This window comes from Colias philodice, chromosome 2 (assembly GCF_061535455.1).
Source record: "Colias philodice isolate Cphi_HAF_F1 chromosome 2, ilColPhil1 Martin Lab GWU primary, whole genome shotgun sequence".
NCBI classification, from domain to species: domain Eukaryota; kingdom Metazoa; phylum Arthropoda; class Insecta; order Lepidoptera; family Pieridae; genus Colias; species Colias philodice.
Genome location: NC_143087.1, coordinates 4839442 through 4859266, shown reverse-complemented (window position 1 = coordinate 4859266; position 19825 = coordinate 4839442). Strand labels below are relative to the sequence as shown.

Sequence of the window (19825 nt, the reverse complement as noted above, 5' to 3'; positions counted from 1 at the left end):
TTATGTTTATTTTTGAGTTGGTTTTTGGATATTGACGATCGTAGGTGCAATGAATAGTGACCATTTCTATGTCAGTTGTCACATCTCCCTCTTGCTCATACATTTACCACTAATCCTATAAAGAGGCATGAGTCTTTACATTGTATTTACATAATAAAAACGCAGCTTGCTAAATAAATACTAAAATGCACGTAGTTTTCTACCACCTATAGGTACCTACTTAACTGTAGGTACCTAAGTTATCATTCATAGGAAATAATACGGTATTATTTTAAGTTTTCACATAGGTACCTAGGTATTATTAATACATAGGTACCTATGTGAAAACTACACACAACTTATGTTTGCCTTTTTTATGTTTGTCTGATTTATGAAAAAATGGATAGAAATAAATCTAGTTCTATAGTGTCATATGAATAAATAGTACCTACATTTTTGTGAATGTGTGTAAACATGGTTCCCGTAACGAATCCGCGGAGATTTACTTGTTTCAATATGGCTCGGTGCTAAAATTTCATTACTAGTGCAGATATTGAAATGAAACAATATCTGTGTTATTGTTTCGCCTTGAAGTATTGCACTATTTATATATTAAGGGTAAATTGAAATAATAATATCTATCAATAAATAATAAAAAATAATAATAATAATATCTATTTGAATGTGTAGGAATTAGGAATTTTATGTTTTATGTTAAGCGTACCTTAAATATTTTTTTTTAATTGTACCTATAACGATTATATTTATTCATAGTTCTGTTTTGCTTTTGAACATTTTATTTATAAAAGAAAACTCCTAAGTAGGTAATAAAATCTGTTCAATCCATAGCATATTAACAAGTATAAAATCAATGAAACAATCCTATTCAAAAGCATACCCACAAACCCATTATTTTAACAAAACGTGTTCAAAATCAGTTCAAGAAAATTAAAAAGTCAACATTAAAACTTGGATCATATCCAGCAATTCTCGTCGTGGAAATGGAAAATTGAATGTCACAATAGAACACTGATGATACTGTGAAGAGATGCAAGAAAAAACACGCCGCTACCCGAATGCTTATTACGCTACTTAGCAAAGCTCACTCCTACACAGCTTGCATTGATGCACTCACACCAGACAACCAAAAAACCACCATATTAATAGACGTACTAAAGCTCAATGTCGCTCAGCATATTTCCGGCCCGCCTCAAAGGGGCGTCGATCCCCTCTACGTCTAGTCACAACGAGTGCGTTCACACAAGTTGCTTCTTTTAAATTTTTAATCAGCACTCGTATGTTGATTTGTACAAAAAGCGTGTCCACTGACAAGTTAAAAGCCCTGATAAGTGTTCGGGCTTAGTTAAAGCTCGTATGTCGTGGTATGGAGGAAATGAAAAATTTATATCAATATTGTTTCAGAAATGTTTTGTCTCTACGCTTAGATAAATCAGACTAACGCCAGAGACGTAAAAGTTTTGAATTATTATTGCTAGTGATTATATGATTTTACACTTGAAATTATTGGAACATTTTTTTTATGTAACACACTATACCTACCTACATAATAAATAGTGTAAGTAATAAAATATTTTCTTGAATCATAGGTATTAGAACATATTAATTATAATTTGATTAGTAGGTAGGTAATTTAAACTATTGTAGGAAGGTACTGATCAAAAGTCTACAAATTAAGATATGAATTGTTGTGGGATTAAGTGAATTCTGTAGGAAAAGGACCTACCTATGTAGAGCAATATAAATATTAAAGTTCGGTCCAATATTAGCAGTTGATATTTTATTACGTACCTATATGTACAATATAATCAGGACAATTAACAGTTTTAGGTAGATACAAAAATACTAACCTAATGATTACGATAAACATTGATTTGAGATGTAGAGTTTAAAAGAAATATTACAATTATTATTATTAAATGTGTATTTTTAACTTAAATTGGTTGACTGCTAACAATCAAACAGTTGACAGTTAACAAATAACAAGCAGTCAAAAAAGTTGCAAAATATGCTTTAAACATAAAAGCTCTTGAAAATAACTGCACTCACAGTAATCAGTGACAAAACAAATTATTGCGTTCGCTTAATAAACTGAACGCCATTCGTAAAACAATTACCGACCTACCGGCGATAAGGTTTACGAGAAAGCGACATGGTTAGTTTGATCTCATCGCACTTAATAAATTATTATAAATACGAAAGCAGAAAGTTTCCAAGTTTAATTTTCCGCAAATTTGCATCGACTCTATAAATATTTGCATTTCGCGAACGAAGTTTCCGTGTGTGAGCTGCGATTCTATTTGTACGTTGTGTTGTATTCTTTTCCGATTGGTTAATTATGCACTTTTAATTTCGTGATTTGTTTTCGACAAAATTTTGAAAATTTTGTATATCTTTGGAAAAAATAACGATTAGGTAATAATTATTGTAGAGTCATCGATTTGTTTAAAAAGTTTTATGTATGTAATTAATCAGACTGTTTTAACAGTCTACTGATACCTGATATACTTACCTTATGCGTTATTTACAATCTAAAATTTTATGATGGACGTCAGAAAAAATATACCTACCTAGGTACAGGATATAAAATGGTAATAAAAGTGATCGTTATAATATATTATGGAGGTGAACTTCGATAAGACTACTTTACACCAGAAGAGAAACAAGTAATGCCGCAGTTTATCATAGCCCATTAATGTTTTATATCATAATAGCCTATACGCTTAAAGGCATGCCAAAGCGGCTATAAACTAAAGGGTTATTTATTTATTCGAAATATAACCGCGAGTATCCAATAAGTAATCGACGGAACTGGCTCGGCGATCTCTCACAATGCATAAATAGTATGCGAAAGTTACGAATAAATACTTTGATAGGATCGACTCACCGTTTAACGAGAGCCTTTTCAGTGCCGCGGTGAGCCATTTAGCGAATTTCAATAGTTATCACGCGGAGAAAAACTCACCTCGCGAGCGAGACGTATAGAGTCGAGCGCGCGGGCAGTGCGAGAGAGACGGCAGTCATAAGAAAGAAATAATAAAAAAGCGGTAGTGTGTGCGTGGTCGAAGTGTGGTGGCGTAGGGCGGCGATGCAGGCCCCTCCCTGCGCCTCGTCGCCGCCTCGCCACCGCCTCAGTCTGGTCCACAGCGCGCGAAGTCGCACCGGTCTGCTCTCTCGGCGTCCTTTGCGCGCGTAAAAAGTTTTCCCTCTATTCCGAAACTTCCGATCGCGGTGACAACACATTCACGATAAAACCGATCGTAGTTCGTTTTATTATTTACAAAAAGTGTCTCTGCGAACTATTTTACGATAGTTTAAACTTTTTAAACTTTTGGAATAGGTAGATTTCGTTGCATATATTTTAGGTTCGACTCGTAGTGGTTTATAAACAAGTCGTGGTTTCGAATATTATGATCTGTAATGGGATGCACGGTCGGTGACGTGTGGGCCCGAAGCCGGATTCCTGAGGCTGTGAGCTTGATGCTGCTGCAGAGCGAGGGCCGGGAGCGGCCAGCCATGGAGGAGGAGTGCTCGGCGAGGCCATGTGCCACCGACTTCTCCATCGCAGCCATAATGGCCAGGGACAGACAGGAGAGACGAGAGCGCCGTAGACTTAGAGACCCTAGAGAAGACACTTTGACTCCATTGGGTAAGCTAAAAAATAATTTTAAAATATGTAAATTATTTATATCCGATATATATATTAGCGTAGGGTGAACAGGTACCTTCTAGGGAAGCGCGCTCCATCTTAGACCACATCTCAGCTTAACATCAGGCGAGATTGTGGTCAAGCGCTTCCCTATTACCAATAAAAAAAAAAAAAAATATATATTATATAGAAAATATACAATTCGAATACATTCAAAAAAGTAATTGTAAGTTATAAAATGACAAAAGCTCTACATAGAGATAATTTAATAATCAAGTGCATACCTTTTCTTTAGCTATTTTTAGGTAGGTATTACCTAGAAATAACCTTATCTTAATAATTATCTATTAATAAGAATATAAAAATAAACTAAATTTTAGATATAGGTAAAAAATAATATTGTCTGCATGAACATTTCAGTCCAAATATGAAAAAAAGAATTGTGAATACCAGAAATTAAAATTATTATTCTATTTGTATTAGGTAGATATCTACCTATACTTACCTATTTGATTTTCTATGTTATATTAAATCAAATCAAAGTACATAAGTTAAGAGAAATTAATATCTATTATCTACTACTTGGGGCTACTGATCTGATAAACTATAATTATTAATTGCAATAAGAAAAACTCACAGCAGAATAGATATTATAGTAAAGAGTAGATGTCTACAACTACTCCAAATCTCACATTTAAATTCCCTAATTAAATAATTTTATTTTTGCTTATAAAAATATTAAATTTCTTTAACTACATGAAGTAGGTATAAACAAATAATGCCTAGGTATTTAAAATGGAATTTAACTCTACATATATATACCTAACGAAATAAAGTTCCTTTTTGTAAAACACGAATGTAGAAATTCTTCATCAATACATTGTAAACTTTCCTATACAATAAATATTATAATAAGAGATAATAAAATAATATTCAATATTGAATCATAAAAGATTTAACATTAAAAATGAATATATTTGACTTCGATACATTGTAGGAAAGAAAAGAAAAAAAAGAGGACAGTGATTATTACCTATTCATATGAATACCTAATTCATAAAAAAAAAAATATTATAAGTCGCATTGATCTTATTTATTTAGTAAGTAAGTTATTAAGTCCTTGTTCAAAAGAACGGCTTTTACTTGTTCCTCTTTTCTTATGAAAAATACAGTTTAAGTTTGTGATCAACGCAATACTTTTTATGATTTTTAAAATTCAATTTTTAAAGTTTTATATTTAAGTGCTCTCAATGTATCACTATTATTGCCTTTAAAGAATACCTTCGTTATATCTAGTTTAAAAATATGTAGCGTGATTTTCTCCATTAGCTGTGGCTATTTATAAAAGTGTGAAGTCCCATGTCCCCTAGTGGGGTTAAAGGGGCAGATGCATTATACATCTGTTTCACTGATCGATTTTTCTTTAGGGACAAGTAGGTGATCAGCCTTCTATGTCCTACCAGACCAAGACATTTTTTTTTCTTCGTCTCCACCGGGAATCGAACCCAGGACCCCTCGGTGTTACGCTCACGCGTCAACCACTGTATCGAGGAGGCGGTCAAAATGTTAAAAAAATGTGGCTTCATAAATATTAAATTGACCATATCAGAATAGTATCAATCAAAATTTACTACCTATATAATATTTTTAATCCGTCTCTACCTAATAAATTTACTCCTCATTTATCTTTAATATTCCCAATATATTGAGATTTTTTACAAGCTTTTTATAAAGCAATTTTACACTTAAAGCTCTTCGATTATCAGTTATCACCACACTTAAGCATTATATTACCTATATTCTTATAATAGGTAGATACATACTTAGATACTAAATAGGTAATTCCTCAAAGGCTTCATACAAAATGTCGTGAGATGACTTTTGTGTAATGTGTGTTGTTTAAGGGTTATAGATTATCCATAAACAATACAAATACTATTTATTACACATAAGAATATAATAAATTCTAATAAGAATTACCTATCTCTACCACTTTAACTCTACTTAATAATAGGTATATACTCCATCATTTGTTTTAAGTCTAACGTAGTAACAATTTAGTTAGTAATCTACTTATTTTTTTTGATTTAAATAAATCAATTCCCTTTTTTTTGAGAGGTAGTACAATTTTATTCGTCTTTTCAACGATAAGACGTCATCTTAAATCATGTAATTTATATAATAAGCAGGTATACCTAGTTATATATATATATTTTATTGATTATTAATTTTAAATATAATGCGAAAAATATAAAAAATATTTTGGTAATTATTTATCATTTGCAATGATAAAGATTAACACATCTTATCGTCTTCCAGAAAAATTCGTGGACGCTGCCGCGTCAGCCTCTGGGTCACCTTCACCCCCCTTACCAGAATACGAGCGAGATTCCCCTGTAGATGTGTCCTCTACATCCGAAGCTGGGTCCATGAGCGGCCCCGGGGGCTCCAGGGCCATGTCCCCGACCCCCAGGAACCCGCAGCTGATAGAACGATGGTCCAGCGATGAGATGAAACACATACAATGTCACTTGGAAACTAAAGAGCTTTGGGATAAGTTCAATGAACTCGGCACTGAAATGATCATCACTAAGACTGGGAGGTGAGTGCTGAATGATCTTTTACTAGATATATAATTATAATTATAATTATTTATATTAGTGATTATTGGAGTCGTGTAATCAGCCAATTTTCTTATCAGCCTATAGGAACGCTGTATACCCATGTATACCTACCTACTTATCAAATAATAAACTGATGTTTTAAAAATACATCAATATAAAAAAGGATAATATACGTTTGACCGGACTTTAACATAATAAAAATCAATTGAATTTACTTTGAAATGTGTTATTTACGAAAATTGAAACACAAGAAAAGGTTACCTAATTATAATACATTTTTAAGGGCCGATTTTTCAATGCTTAGATAAAACTTATTCATCGAATAACGTATAAAACTACCATTTTAAAAACGTAGGTATTCTAATTGCCCGTATTACAGTTTAGTACGTGACATTTTAATATTATCGTGTAATACTTTATTGGACGGATAAGTTTTATCCAAGCATTGAAAAATCGACCCTTACTTAAACAGAATAAAATTGAATTATCATTAAACAATTTAAATGGTGTGATTCATCATAAGGGATTAGTATGGTAGCGTTTCTAAAAAACAGTGTTTAAGAATTTGTGCAAAAAGTACCTATGCAGTTTTGCAAATTGCAATCTATGATATATAAAAAAGCTAGATACGTTACCCGCTCTCTATTTTGGTAAGAAAAAACTCAGCTAAGTGCCCGAGTTTCACTTAGTCACGCACCATTCAGCGTCGTGGCTAGACGTTCTTTTTATATTTTAATCGGCAGTTGTTATTACGAAGTACATGAGTGAGACATGTATTAGGTATGTCTCGTGCGTGAGAGTGAAAGAGAGAACAACTGTATTGGTGATAATGCGTTAGTAAGTAGGTATGTATTAATTACGCTGTTTTTTAGTGCAATGATGTTGGCGTATGCCGCGTCTACTAGTATAATAGGTCATTGATTGCAATTCATGTAGATTGATATTCAATATGATTGACAGATTCCAAAATTTTACATGAACTTTAAAATAAATAAAATTACTGGTGGATAACAATAAAATTTAATGCCGAATCTTTAATACAAAGTTATTAAAATAATCTTAAAAAATGAATGTTATTATTCAAAAAGTTACGAAATTTTACAACGTTATAACTATAAAGTAATACCATATCTATTATAACTCAATACGATTCATTTAATAAGGGTGCAAGTAGGCGAATTTCTTTTTTTACACGAGTTTCAGAAATTAAACTCTTTAATTTTCCACCGATTGTTTAACGAGATCAAGGCAATATGACGATAGTGAATAAGGTAGGTGGTTTCGTAGCGGCGCGAAGCGTGGCCGTTTCGCGTCAAAGACACAATGGGCAATTGCCCGACACTCAGACTACAGCTGAACAAACCGAAACGCTGTAAAACGCGCCCTAATTAGAGTAAAAAGTATTATTGATTTCGAGTGAAAATAAAGGTTAATCAGATTTGTTTGATAAGGTAAAATGTGAAAAATCTGCACATTAAGTACCTACCTACCTTTATAAAAAAATAAAAAAAAAACATCCTATATTGGTTGGAATTATGACATGAAGTTATGTAAACTTTAAATTTTTAATATCCATCAGTTGCGTAAAAAAATTAAAAAATAATAAAAAGAACAAATACCTGCTATAGCCTATAAGTATAGGCTACCGTGAATCACAGACATAATTTTTGTGTATTTAACAATTTTTTACGAATTTCTACAATATTGTCAAAATATGCGATTACAACTAGTTAATAAAGCTTATTAGTTAAGGGCACGTCTAGACATCTGACAACAATAAATGTCAACAAGATAGTTATTTTAATCAACGTGTAACTTAATCTTAATTAATTTCTGCAAAGCCTGCTCATTAGTAATTTATCGTACTTATGAATTTAGCCCGTAACCTTTATTAATATATAATTTACTTGTAATCATTCAAATATACGGTTGTGTTCAGAAAATTAAAATCTGTATCTAACGTAATTGTATGTTCGTTTCGATATAATATTGCATCGTATAATGTAATGGCGTTGCTAATGAATTTTAGTTTCTTTTTTAAAGAAAAACCTAAACATATTTCTACTCATAAAAAAAACTAATGATGTGTTATCTGTTAATATTTTTTCATTATCAGTAAGAATATAAAAATGTTTACTAAGTTATTATTGTGACCCAAATTATAATAAGAATAATATAATATAAATGTGCCAATATCGATACTACATAATTAAATATTTTTTTTATATGAATTTAATTTTAAAACTGCACCTACTTAATATTTTTTGAAGCGTTCAATAAAGTCAGGGTAGTATCTCGAAATTATAACGTAAGAGTATGAGGACGGTAATAGCATCGTTCCTTTGCCTCATTTGTGTAGAAAGGCAAATTCCTCAATGATGACTACATCGTAGTTTCCTTAAAAGTGTATTATTAGCATCGATTGTGATTATAAATTTTATGAAAGATTAGTATGTTACAGATACGACGACGCGGTTGGCGCAGTGGTAAAGTAACTGCCTACTGAGCCGACGGTCCCGGGTTCGATCCCCGGTCAGGGCAAATATTTGTGTGATGAACTCAATTATTTGTTCTTGGGTCTGGGTGTTATTATCTATATATGTATTTATTAAATATTATATTTATCGTCGCCTAGTATCCACAACACAAGCCTTAATTGAGCTTACCTACTGTGGGACTAGGTCGATGTGTGTAATAATGTCCTATAATATTTAATATTTATACAGTTAGGGTTAGGCTTAATATACAAGCTTGGCTGATTTTACAAGATAGAAAGCTTTCCACCCGCGGATTTGCTCACGTGAACTTAATATTATCATACAGGTAAACTTTCAAATTTCCAAAATATTAATTTTGTCTAGATTACTTCAAATAGTAATAAATATTACTATTTACTAAGTATTTTTAATAGACAATAATAAAAACATCGGTTCATTATCCCATGCCAAACTCGACAAACCTTCCTTCCTCACACTAAAAAAATAAAAAATCAGTGTGCATGCAGCTTTATATTTATTTAGCTGCATTCTCACATGAAGCTGGCCACAGGCAGTCGGCGACGCTATCGCGGCTGCGTAAATCAAGGCGACAGCTCACCGATCGTGACAAATTCGCTAACGTGACCTCTGATAACGCGCGCCCATGTTAGAAACACGGCTTATCACACACGCTTTATGTCTTTATTTCTTTACGAATGTACAAGTCGGAGGCGACTAAGGTTGTTTTTAAATTCGATTGACTGCACCTGTTCATTATCGTTTTATTAAAAATTATTTTAAGATACTTCATTTAAACTTCATTAGTCAAATCATCCATCACCCATTATTTATGTAATTAATACGGGACACGTTTATTTTATGTTGTCTACCTATAGATAATTTTGTAGATATTGTTTATGTATTGTTTAAACCTACCAACTGATATATATCTATCTAGTCTCTAGTATTGAATAATACCGTTACAGTCTACTTCTCATGTACTGGTATAATTCAATCTATTGGACGTTTCATTATTTTACGTCTGTGATACCATGCATCCATCCATTCCCAAAAAGTTATTAATTAAACCGTGAAAAATAGCACATAAAAAGAGATGTACGTCACAATGGGGGATAATTTGCCACACGCGGGCTTATCCGACTCGGCCTCGTCGATTAGCATAAATCTCGCCAACTAACCGTCACAAATGAACGACGGACTCGTACTCGCTACTCGCTAAATAAACAGGACGCGACGTGGCGATTTCGCGCGACATTCGCGTCGCCCGCTGACGAAGCGCGACGAATCGTGGCCGTCGCCCGCCCGAATAAATCAGCATTATCTAACAAGATAGCCGCGGACCCACCCCGCCATATCGCGCCGAGCCCTGTGCCGTTCGAAAAAATTAATGACACGGAAAAACGATTCGCTTATGAGGGATCTTTCGATGTAATTGAATTGCCCCACTGAGATCTGCCGAATTGTCGCGAGAATGTTCTAAATCAAGTGCTAGTTTAACTCCCTAGCGTGGCAGCTAATTATTACAATAATATGTTACAATAGTAAATTTGTGTATGATTCTGGAAGTAACTTCTTCACAACTCTTTCAAATAGACATGATAAAACAATAGATTTTCCTAAATAATGCAAAAACATAAAAAGTAACACTAACCATAATAAAAGATGTAAAATTTAATAACACCATTAATTCTTTAAAAGAAAGAATTTTATTTAACTGACCTGTCCTAGCTAAGCCAATAAAGAATGCCAATCGGTCGACATTAACGCGCAAAGTTAAAATTTTCCGCTGCGGAGATTAAATCTGCATATCAAAACGAATAAAGCAAAAATGCGGTATGCTAAATCCGACCACATTAGCTGCATTCATCCCCAAGAGATTATCATAACAGGCGTAATAGAATAATGTAAATATGTCCGTCCGTCGGCTGCTAGTTGCCAAGCTAAGCGGTAGAGCTAATGCGGTAAGCTGCGTTTTAAAACCTGTCTCATTGTAAACGAACGCTTAAGTTTGTTTAACGCGGACTCATTTTTCATTTGCTCTGCAAATATTGTTACACGTCGGATGCACATGGAGCTAAAGGGTGGAGATAGATTTTTGATATGACAATTGAATTTATTATTTTTTGTCGTTGTTCATGGATTAACATTATGTTTAATAGTGATTAGCTCTTTAGAATCATTATTTGTTTTAATCTAAAATAAAATATACTCATAAAGAATGTGCACGAATATTTTAGATATGAACAAACTTAATTCCCATAGCACATTTATTTTAGTGTAATCAAAGAAATACATAGTGAAGATGTCTCCGCGGCGAACTCTGCCAACACATAATCACAATCTTGGCACACGACGACCGCCTTGATTTACTTCTCACCACCATTCTTTATATAAACATTCACATTTCGTATGATAAATGGTTCGCCATATTTTACACTTGATATCTCCCGAGACAATATTGTGATCTAATTGTTTCCACGGAATCGCTTTGATGTTAAATGTTTACAAGTGGATTGTAGAAAATTGAGTCGTAAACATTTTTTAAAACGACGAACGAACTAGTATAACTCACCAAGATCTGTAGAATAGCTATGCAATGGACACATTGTCAAATGTTATGACTTTGCTGTCAAATTATTCAGTTTTGTTTCGAATTTTGTAAATAATGTTCAGCGTATAATTTGTGCGCACTTTAAAGCAGAAATGTTTTTCGAAAGCCTCGTAATGTAGAGAACATCGTATTTAATTGTAATCATAATAATTCATGATGAATTTGTAAACAAAATAAAAACAGCGGTCAGCGGGCAGTGCACATAGATAATATTGGATCAGGTTGCGCTGGGTGCACCGCGCTTACACGTACACGAGTCTCGTTGCCCATTTATCGCTCTCGTACGATAATTGTTGATATACGATCGCGATCCAACACTGTAATTGTCAACGCTTAATCTTCTAATTGGCTCGTATTTGCCAATGCCATTGTGCCCGCTCGATTCGCGATAGTTCGCGAGTTGAAAAAAGTAAAATCGCGTACCAATTTCGGTTACATTCGTAAAGCGCGATCCCGCGACGCTGAGCGCCCATAAAAGTTGCGAGGAAGAAAAGCAATTCGCAACGCCAATTTCGAGAACAGTAAAAAGTGCGATTCACAAGTGCAACTTGAAACGGCGTTTAAGAGCGAACCGAGGGCGCGGGCGGCGCCCACCGGGGGCGAGGAAACAATTTGGAATTTTATCGGCGGCGAGGAGGCCCGGGTGACCGTGTTACTGCTGATTTATGTGCACATTAGCCGCGACTTCGCGGGGGAAACGCGCGAAGTGCATACAGAGCCTTCCACCTGAAAGCTCACTTAGATTAGCCGAGCGCTATTAGTAGGGCACGTTCGTTTAGTTTTCAACCTCGTTATAAACTTTGTCCAAGAAATTGTGGAAGAAATACTAATAAAATACCTTATAAACAAGATTTTAAAAAACGATTACGTAAACCTTAGATTCAAAAGCTAATCTACTTAAATTACTTAAATGAATGGAGTTTTGCAAAACGCGAACATTATTTAACTTGTTCCAAGTTTAAATTGAAAATGCTACGAACTCTTTACGTAGTCCGAGTCAAATTTTGAACTTTGCTGCTGAATCGGAAATTTCTTTATAAATATCTTATTAAGCTTAAATTCAGTTGGTGTCACGCTGCCGACACTAATTTTATTCTTGAGAGACGGACGGAGCGGGAAGTGCGCTCGGGGTGAGTGCGGGCGTCAGTGTAAATGTATGCAAACAGGAAATGCGATATTTGACGGGGCTGAAAACGACAAAAGAATTAAGGAGGCACGTCGCCCCCGCGCCGCGACGTTGACGCGCCGACACCGCCCCTCAAAGGCGCTGTCTCATTGCAAATTCACTTTACTTTGTGCCTTATTAAGAGATTAGCTGTCACTCTAGTCGCATCTTACTCTTTGTCTTTCATTTAAATAAAACATTTCACTGATCTTTGTTTCATGTAACAACCTTATTCTTGAAACTGTGAGTGATTTGGAAACTTAGGTGCCCTTTACTTAGTTATGATATTTATGTAAATTATTTTATGTATTTTAATATCTTAGGTACAATTAAGGCTAACACAATTGACTATATTCTATCTGAATTAAGTTTTAGATTTTTACTATAAACTAAATTGACTGGAATAAAAGAAAATAATCAATGAAACGAAAATAATAAAAAAATAATTAAAAAATCTCTATTAAAAAGCTTAAATTACGTATATTACGTTAGTTATACCAAACAAATATGAGCGTTAAATGGACAAACGATTAGTAAAATACACGTTGTTCTGTTTTTAATTAGTAGTTTATAAAAATGTATGTTCAACCCTATCCGTTGTTATCTAGGTTATGTGAAGAGAACACATGCAGCCTATCCGAACACAGTGTGTAATAGATGTGTGATTCATGTAAATGTACCCTTAGCGAGTGTATCGTGGGCTAATCTGCCTCCTCCGCCCCACCACCGCGCAATATGCCGCGAGGGGTGACAGGGCGCTACGGAGAAAACGTGTAAACTAATTATGTACATTTTCGTAGCCACTTATTTACATAACCAGGGCCTGAGCCCCGCTTTCACCGTGAATATTTCATTTGTAATCTTTACTTTGACGGTTTAATTTGACATCTGTTCCTTTTATTTTGTGGAAACTTTTAATTTTCGTCTCTCCTGCCACCCTTTGTGTGCGCTAACGGACGCCTCCTACGAGTAATGATAGGTGATTGTCGAACGAGTGTTTTTTAAGTTCCTCATAGCGTGTAATTTAAAATTTTCTTTCAAAGAACACTTTCGACTGTTGCCCGACAATTTATAGGTGCTTATTATACTGATGTTTTATTCACCTATGTTTGGTTCTCAATAAAGCGTCAAACTGTAAAGATTTTTATGCTCGTAGTATAGGATGTGAATAATTAAAACGATTAGTACGCAATGAGGGAACGGGCGAGTGTTTACGCGTATTTATACCGCGTCTTAGCGGGAACTAATTTATGGAAGTAAGTACGCGGAAAATGTTTATATACTTACTGCGGTCCGCCCTCCGTTGACATCCGCTAACCTCCCGATATATACGGGGAACCTCTATGTAACCGCATTGTACTATCATTACGCCAATTACTTCTATATCAGCATGGCTGAGTAAACACAACGTAACCTGTGTGCATATTTATCCGTAATTGCGGCATTGTTAATTCCGTCTATGTATCGAAGAACTCAATAATCAGATATAATTCAATGTAATGGCTTCAAGGCTTCCAATTGAGTCACAGTCGTAGATCGTATTCTCTTTGATGTGTGCTTCGAAGAAAGTCCTGTCGTTTGATGTTCCACGACAAACGTATAGCTGTTAGCAGATTTAGAGGCGATTAAATGATTATTATCGTTCAGACGACCACCATGTTCTACAACGATGACAAACATTTGTGTACTAATTAGTAATATGCTGATAATTTGAAATTTCCTTTAATAATTGGTTATGTTTTTTATGAAGCTTCTTTTTTCATTTTTTGGTTACTATTAAAATAAGATATTGAAGCGTTCCTAATATGTAATAAGCCAAACTCGTATCGAAAATCTCAGGCTAATAAATATTACTTAATATAAAAATAAAATTTCAGTAAGATATTGTGATATCCCGGTCATGTGATGTCACTAATCTTATAATCTTCGCAATTTCTAAAATTCACATAATATAATTTTCTTGACAATACCACAGTCTACTATAATTCAAATATCATCTAGACATTTGAACTCACAAGGGCGTATTCTAACCGCTGACATGTTCCGTTATAACAGTCAGTACGTGTAACCTCTGGCCTGAGCTGACGACATTAGCAGACACGAATGTTACTCAGACGCTCACATAAGGCGACCTGCTATATCTAGTACACCCTACACCCTAGTATTTCAATTGCAATGTGATATATATTATCAGTAGGTATGTTGTTGGTATGTGTGCGAGGGGAAATGTATCTAAGGGATATTTTTATTAATACATACCATAATTTATAAATAATGTTAAGAAGACAATGTAGATACTTTATTGACCGATCGAATTGGAAAATCATTTAAAAATGCAACAATATTTATTATATTTTTGAGGCATGTCTATGTGTATTAAAACATCTATGAACTAATTAAAATGCAGCAAATAGCTACGATATTGCAAGGTTGACCCTTGATTGCATATTCATTTAGAAAATTATCTATAAACCTATTCTGTCTTTATAGACTGGGGTAGAAGCCTTTAAAAATAATGAAAAGATGAAAAAAATCGCAGTCGGATGAAACCCATTAGAAAAGGAGGGGAACATGATGAAAATAAAAGGAAAAATAAATTACGGTCAATCCGAGTTCGGGAAGTGGGAGGGGGGAGCTTTTAAGAGAAAAAAATGGTTTCTCTCGATTTCCGACAAAACTACAAGTCCTACAGAAAAAAGTTCAATGGCAAAGTTGTAGGTAATTGAAAGTTCTACAACTATTGTATTCACAATTTTTTCACATAACCTCAAAATTTAGGTGAAAAATTCAAAAAACCAAGTTTTTGGTCTTTTATTTTTATCTACTTCAAAATTTATTGTTTTTCTACGAAATTTGGTGGAAACTTACTTTATTATGTCCCAAATACACTGTAATTTATTTGATTGAAAATATTTATTTTTTCGCCTTATTTTGAATTAATACCAAAAAAACAACCTAATTTTCAATCGAAAAGTCACCCGTCAAAATATCAGCTTTTTTCAAAAACTGGGGGTGCCTTTTATTCATTGACATCTCTACTTTCATATGGTGTAAAAAAAAATAAACACCACCATAGTAAATGTTCTCAGGAAATGCATACAAACAGTGTGATAATGAGCTTTTACTAAATCAGGCACACTTTTCGAACTCTATATCTTCTCTTGTATCGGCTTTTCGGTAATATTTCAAAAGAAAAATAATTATCTGTTATAAGTTTAATATTTTACAGCATATTCAAAAGCAAAATGGTGTCGATAAAAACATTTCAGGTAGTTCGAGAAGTGTGCCTGATTTAGTAAAAGCTAATTTTCACACTGTTTGTATGCATTTCCTGAGAACATTTACTATGGTAGTGTTTATTTTTTTTACACCATATGAAAGTAGAGATTTCAATGAATAAAATGCACCCCAAGTTTTTGAAAAAAGCTGATATTTTCACGGGTGACTTTTCGATTGAAAATTAGGTTGTTTTTTTGGTATTAATTCAAAATAAGGCGAAAAAATAAATATTTTCAATCAAATAAATTACAGTGTATTTGGGACATAATAAAGTAAGTTTTCACCAAATTTCGTAGAAAAACAATAAATTTTGAAGTAGATAAAAATAAAAAACCAAAAACTTGGTTTTTAGAATTTTTCACCTAAATTTTGAGGTTATGTGAAAAAATTGTTAATACAAAAGTTGTAGATCCTTTTATTACCTACAACTTTGCCATTGAACTTTTTTCCGTAGGACTTGTAGTTTTGTCGGAAATCGAGAGAGACCATTTTTTTCTCTTAAAAGCTCCCCCCTCCCACTTCCCGAACTCGGACTGACCGTAATTTATTTTTCCTTACATTTTTATCATATTTCCCTCCTTTTCTAATGGGTTTCATCCGACTGCGATTTTTTTTTGTTTCAAAAATTATCTACTCTAGTCTATTATGTAGTTTAAAGAATAAATATACTTAGCCCATTTATCTATTAAACAATGCAGAATTTTGGGTTAAGTACACATTTTCATAAGCATTGGTTATGCTTTAAGTCCATTCTTACTTGAGAACGATTTCACACCAGCGCTGGATCGTGGAAGTGAAAACAGTCTAACTATAGACCGCTAGTACCAGTTACGGTTTAATAATATGTCTATTTAGAGACTAATAGGACGACAGTAACACTTGCTAGTCTGTTATTAGCCGTGTTTCATAAAAAGAAAGTGATCAATTCGCTACCTTGCTAGTTTTATCGCTACCAGATTATTTATGCATGAATTTATTCACTGCGGTAAATTGTTTTCGTTATAAACTAAAAAATAACTTGAATTAAATGCAAAAAAGCGTTTATTCCATATTCAATTCCGAATGATACCACATAACTGTGTTGAGATATATTTAATAAACCTTCTCTTATCTATTCGGTTAGCGATATTTCACAATACCTCGTCACCAAAAATTTAAGCGCTAAATAAGAATATTGCGAAACTTCAAAATGAACAAGGAAGGTGCTTAGCCCGAGGCGACAGTTTAAGCAATATTGTCGCCAAAGTTCCCAATTTCGGTGTCGACTTGAGCAACTCCGCGCCACGTTTGAGCTCGACAACACAGGTGTGACTACATATCTATAGCTGGCGATTACGTGACTAAATTGCGGGCTTTGCAGGCATTAACGCGAATTCGCGGAAAATTATTTCAACACGTTTCGCTTCCTCGTGTTCTCGTTTTTCTGGAGTTGGACTGAAATAAGCAAGGACCGTTTCTTATAGTTTGTCGCGCAATGTGACTCCATTAGTGCTGGGAGTTGACAATAAAAGCAAAGAGCGACGGAATTTCGCGCAGCGTGGCGCGAATACCAACAGTCTACTCGCTCCAGAAATCCAAACCCGTGTCCTGTAATAAAAATAGTAAGCACTTTATAGCTGTAATATATAATTGAAATTATTATAGCTTTTTATAACGGTATTTTTAGGTTGCGACTATTATTGTTGATATTTACATGAAAAAATTTGCTGCTAGTAATTAAAAATGTATGCCATAATGCTAATGAGAGCGCTCATTATTTAACAATTCACATGCAACCAATTAATCGTATGGTGATATAATATAATAACATTAAAAGTAGACAGCTCGTTTCTCTTCAGCGGACTTATTGAGCTTACACATACTATGTAATTACGCTATGTCACAATAAAACCGTACGCTCATAATATTTGTTTAAAATCACTAATTACTTCACCACTAATAAATACTTACACGCAACATCTGCGCCGTAATGGGCGCTTGTGTTGTGTAGAAATGTTTTATTTGCTATCCCTACGCGTTAAGATACGACCTTATAATTTTCTATGCGTGTGAACATGCCTTTAGGAAATGAGCATTTTAATTTAATACTCAGTTAAACGCAGGTTAATATTACTAGTTTGTTATATATAGCTATTTTGGTTTAAAGGTTACCTATAGGTAGAGCTAATAATATAAAATTCATGGATATTAGATACAAAAGAAACATCCACACGAAAAACGAACTTTGATGTAAGATAGATTCATATTCAAAATATGTTCAATTAACAAGATTAAAAATAACATCCTTAAACTCACTTTGTTCATAGCATTCAATTCACACCTCTATTACTAACTGCCACCATCACGGATTTAAGCATTACATAAGCAATCGACAACAATTGTTAAAATCTACATTCTTTTTTTGCGTACAACCGACCGGTTCCGTTTCTATTCAGTAGTAATCTCGTAACTGAGATCTCACAGTCTACGAGATATTAATCAATGGGATTGACAAAATCGTGCAAGTGTCGAAAATTTGACGGGCGCAGACCTCACAGGAAGAACGATATTTCACCCTATGCGCCAACCGCCCAGCTCCGCCCACTCAGCTCATTAAGCAACTAATTCTCATCAATCTTTCACACATACCTTCTAAAAAAAGGTATTCGAATTTGAGACGTCAAACACACCGGAGTTATTATATCATTGCCTTATTTATGTAATAGCAATTGTGGTGTTATTTAATTATGTGTGTTTTGAATGTCTCACACGTCTGCTTTATTTTCATGAGTGATATCCGGTCCGAATTATTTAATGACAGATTTGCTTAAGCAAATCTGTCATATTATTTAATATCTGTTCGATAATATCGCTATTATACGCGATATCTGAGATACAATCTGTAACGTAATTTAATGTCCAATTTTTATATTATTCTTTATAATTTAAACTTTACAGGACACAAAAACATCCTGTCACGGTATGCTCATCAGCCTATTGGCACAGGAATCCTGTGCGTTGACTTGTTTCCCAATAATCTTATTTTGAGACATGGCAATTTGTCATCGCGTCTCTCGGGCGTCAGCGTCCGCCCTTTTCCATCATAACTGCATCTGCAAACCCAAGTGCTCATTACTCTGTTCAAGACGTCTTGCTTAACCGAATAATTATCTAAAATACATTGCTGGGTCACAGAAATATATTTCTAGTGGTTATGTTCTGCTAATTGCAGACTACGAATATTTAAATGTGTAGCTATACTTAGTATGAATAAAAATGTAGAGCCAAAGTATATGTATAAAAATCTAAAAAAAAAAATATCGCTCTGTTTCAAAATGGTGGGATCGTACTTCGATTAATTAAGTGGAAATATAAAATAAATAAATAATTAAACCAACGTATACACGTTTAATAGTAAAACACATAAAAAGCGATGATAATTAATAATGACGGGTAATTATTATTGACAGAAATTGAACGCTGCCAATATCATAGACCTAACTAAAATACTACGACTAAAATCCCGAAGGAAAACACTTTTTACAACACACAAAACTGTCATGGGTGTAAGATTTCCGTCAGTCGGGCAGGCGACGATTCGTAACAACGTCAAGTCACATAGAAATGTCAAGTGTGGATCAAGGATTGCTACGCGTCATCAGCTTGCATCAGTCAGAAGTCGATACTCCGTAACACGGGATGCTCGCTCACAATCATTAAATTGATATTTAATACCTTGTATGTTTACACAAGAAAAAATATAGCATTATATTTTTTAAAGTAGACTGTCAGAGTTATCATTTAGATTTGATGATTAAATCAGTGTTCCGTTTCATTTCCTGCATCGAGAGAAGTACCTACATGGGAAGAAGGGATTACTTTAAATTCCGTTCGAAAAAGTGCAAAACAGACAATTTCTTCCATATTATGGAAAAAAAAAACACCAAAGTAAGAATGGAAACACTTCATTTAATTAAGTTAGGAGAATGACCATACATAATGACGAGATCATTTTAAGCATTG

At 34.0% G+C, this 19825-nt stretch overlaps 1 protein-coding gene across 1 annotated transcript; it reads left to right on the top strand.

Moving 5' to 3' along the window:
- The first annotated feature begins 3178 nt into the window (after positions 1-3178).
- On the top strand, positions 3179-12109 carry LOC149490376 (uncharacterized). Its single transcript, XM_089710179.1, has 3 exons — positions 3179-3646; positions 5966-6248; positions 11902-12109. Exons 1-3 carry the CDS (start codon positions 3418-3420, stop codon positions 12107-12109), a joined length of 720 nt encoding a protein of 239 aa, XP_089566305.1. The 5' UTR covers positions 3179-3417.
- Positions 12110-19825: the final 7716 nt, after the last annotated feature.

Coding starts and splice junctions, on each gene's coding strand:
- LOC149490376 (XM_089710179.1), top strand. CDS start 3,418: ATGGGATGCACGGTCGGTGACGTGTGGGCCCGAAGCCGGATTCCTGAG. Junction 3,647..5,965: donor AGACACTTTGACTCCATTGG/GTAAGCTAAAAA, acceptor ATCGTCTTCCAG/AAAAATTCGTGGACGCTGCC. Junction 6,249..11,901: donor ATCATCACTAAGACTGGGAG/GTGAGTGCTGAA, acceptor TTTCGAGAACAG/TAAAAAGTGCGATTCACAAG.